The 3,632-nt window shown below is 39.6% G+C and overlaps 1 protein-coding gene across 1 annotated transcript in view; it reads left to right on the top strand.

The window, feature by feature from the left end:
* Positions 1-2,854, top strand: part of LOC121872803 — a 58,552-nt gene extending 55,698 nt beyond the window's left edge. The window contains exon 2 of the mRNA XM_042375859.1: positions 2,065-2,854. Within this exon, the coding sequence (XP_042231793.1) occupies positions 2,210-2,854 (645 nt within the window). The 5' untranslated portion in view covers positions 2,065-2,209. The remainder of the gene's footprint in view (positions 1-2,064) is intronic.
* Positions 2,855-3,632: the final 778 nt, after the last annotated feature.

Raw genomic sequence — 3,632 nt, 5'->3', positions numbered from 1 at the left:
TTTCAAACATTCCAAAAAGATTTGAAACAGCCTTGATAAGCTTGAAAAGAAATGTGAATATTCATATTTTCATATTACTAAGGCTGATAAGTCCAATGCTATTGTTATTTTGGATAAAAGCGACTATAATGATAAGATGAATTCATTAGTAAGTGATGAAAGCACTTACTGTGAGCTTACAAAAGATCCCCTGGAAAATATTAATAAGTTATCTAATTCCAAAATGAAGATGTTATTGAAAAAGAACCCCGATCTCATCAAACAGCTCTCTCAAATCAATCCCACTTTACCTTATATGTATGGATTGATCAAAACACACAAGCTTAACAATCCATTACGTCCTATCATGAGTTCTGTGGGTTCTGTTACGTACAAATTATCCAAGTGGTTGGTTAGGATGCTATCCCCTCTTACAGGCCAAATATCTAATTCACATATACACAACAGCAGTGATTTAATTGATAAACTCAAGAAACATAATGAACCATGTGAATTAATAAGTTTTGATGTAAATTCACTTTTCACTAGAGTACCAGTGAAAGACCTACTTTCATTTCTTAAAGATCAATTGCAACTGTTAGATTTGACTATTGAACATGATACTTTTCTTAAATTGATATTTATGCGTTACTGACAATGTGTTTAGAGCAAATGGGAAGTTTTACAAGCAAATATTTGGCATGAGCATGGGTAATTGTCTTTCTGCTCCTCTAGCCTGTATTTATATGGAGTTTTTTGAGGCTAGATTACTACCCAATATAGGGGACTTTATTCCTCCATGGTATAGATATGTAGATGATGTTCTTTGTCTTTGGCCTAGAAACAGTGACCCATTGGAATTTTTAGACAAGCTTAATGATATTGTCCCTTGTATTACCTTCAAAATTGAAAGGGAAATAAATGGATCCCTTCCATTTCTTGATATGCTTATTAGAAATGGCCATAACTATAAATTTAAGGTGTACAGAAAGCCTACACAGGTAGACAGTTTCATAAATTTTTTATCGAGTCACCTGGAATCTACCAAAATGTCAGTTTTTTCTGCTATGTTTTTGAGATGTTTGCGTAATTGTGACGCTGAATTTATTGATGAAGAACTGAAACACATTCAGTCTATTGCACAAAAACTTGGGTACCCTTCATTGTTTGTTGATCATTGGTTTAAAAGGGCTAAAAAATCTTTTCATTCTACTCAAACCAGGCAAATTCCTACATTTAAGAATATTTTGACTCTGCCTTATCGCAATGAATTTGTCCCGTTAGTTCAGTCCCTTAAATTATTAAATATTAATGTTGTTTTTAAGTATGACTCTACTATTACCAATATATTAATCAAGAATAGCCCAACCTTGAATGTAAATGGAAGTGTTTACTGCATTCCATGTAGCAACTGTAATGGAAATTATGTAGGTCAGACTGGGAAAGCATTGCAACTCAGAACTAAACAGCACAAGTACAATATCAGAACACCATCTGAAAGCAGTGCACTGTTCGTTCATGTTAGGAACAATAATCATCCCATGGATTGGGAAAACAACTTCGAAGTGTACAAATCATCATGTGTCACAGAAAGACTTCTGGTTGAAGCTAGTTTGATTAGGGAATTGAATTCTATGAACCTTAGTGATGGTTAGTACAAAACTGATAATATGTTACACAAATTTATTTGTCAGTGGCCCAAGGTTAAAAATACTTTTAAAGCATTTGAGTTAGATATAGGATATATGATTAGTGGGTCCAATATTTTTGACCTGACTTAACTTGACTAGTCACGTCGCCCTTTCTCTTAAGCTCCTTTGCGTGTGTGGTGGTGTTGGTGTGCGAATTAGTGGATGTCATGTTTATGACCTGACCTCATGTTTAGTAAGGTAACCCTGTGTACTTAGGCCTCTCTCTGTCCATGTAATTCAGTTGCCCCTGTGATTTTATCAAGATTTATCTTATATATATATATATATATATATATATATATATATATATATATTAATCATAATTTAATAATTTGAAATAAAAAAAACGTTTCACTTGTCAGTAATTATTTTATTTTATTTCTTTCTCTTATAGAACTGATAACAGTTTCGTAGCGGCTGCTGGAAGTGTGTGGTCAGATTATGTAGATAATCCCAGGAGTTGTGTCAACAGTGACAGTGGACAAGAGGTGTGTCGGGCCTTCCTCCGGGTATAAGAGTGACCTTTGGCCAGGGCAGCTATGAATGATAAGCAGCCCCTGACCTCGGAGGTCCAGGGGGACCCCCACCACCGACTGGGCAGTCGGGAACGCTCTCTCTTTCTCCCGCTCTTGTCAGTCTTCCTGTGTGTCCTTGTGTTGACTCAGGCCGCGTCCTTTTTCTTTTTGTTCGGTCGTCTGGAAGCGGTGCGAGGGAAGCTGGAGGCGGTGAAGGTAGAGGGAGTGAGGCGGGAGTCCTTCATCAGCCGCGAGGTGGAGCTCCTGAAAAGCCGTGTGCAGATGTTGGTGGAGGACCACCCATTTACTCATGACAGCACCATCCAGCGCCATCACTTACTCCACGCCCCGCCTCACCCACCGCCTCACCCACCGCCTCCGGTACTCCGCGGACCCTCGCCCCCATCAGAACCCCCAAAAGTCCTGAAAAGTCATCCACGGGACAGTAACACCCGGGTTAAGAGGCGGGCATCAGATCCGTCCTATGGTATAAACGGGGCGATTGGCGAGGCCGGCAACGAGGACGAAGAACTCAGTGTCCAGCTGCAGGGAGAGCGCAGTGACAACGAGGGTGAGATAGTCAAGTCGTGGTTGGATCTCACATCCTACGCCAGAATACCGGTGAGTACATTTTTCATATTTCCCTTTGTTTATTCCGATGTCTTCTGATCTGCCGTTGTCAACTACACAACTGAGTGTAACATGTATAGTCTTTTGATTAACTATTAAGATGCATACAAACATATTTTGTGCTGATTGTTTAGTGAAGGTGTGCACTCTGCTGCGTTGCAGGTGTCGTGCTGTACATCACAGCAGACAACGTGTGGCTGTTCAACACATCTTTCTCCCATGCAGTACTATACTCTGCAGGTGTTTTGTCTAATACAGTATAATAAACGCATGGTCGAACCTAAAACTGTTTAGTAAAGTCTAATTCCGTGTCTGTTTTGGGGGTTTGTTGTATATCGCTCTATAAATATGAGTATATCTGCCGGATTTGTAATTTTCAGCAAATTTTAGAACTGCACCAACAGATCACAGGTTGGTGTGGCTGGACGGTGGACGTAACACAGGAGTGAGAGCATCGAGGAAGTATGGGAGAGGATAGGAGAGGCCTTACCCACTCACCTGATAGTAATCATTTGAATTAGGTTGTTAAATGTATGTATTTTCCATGGCGACTGTCAGTTTTTATTCAAGTCAAGGCCTTTTTTTCCTATTGCTTCAGCATAGCTTAAAAGATGCAAATGTCCACAAAGATTGTTGAAAAAACCTGAAAGAGAACTTCCTTGACAGATAATTGAGGTGTGTTGGGGCAGGTCGGCATCCCTCTCCCTTACTTGTTTCCGGGTTATTGTAGTGACGGATTAAAATGTAATTTCTTTGGTGAGGAGGTGGAGGCGGTCAGCATCAGATGATTCAAGTGACTCGAAGGTTTTTATATTTT

Source organism: Homarus americanus, unplaced genomic scaffold (assembly GCF_018991925.1).
Source record: "Homarus americanus isolate GMGI-L3 unplaced genomic scaffold, GMGI_Hamer_2.0 scaffold39155, whole genome shotgun sequence".
In the NCBI taxonomy this organism is placed as follows: domain Eukaryota; kingdom Metazoa; phylum Arthropoda; class Malacostraca; order Decapoda; family Nephropidae; genus Homarus; species Homarus americanus.
Note: the sequence above shows the minus strand (reverse complement) of the source record. Positions and strands in the feature narration are given on the sequence as shown.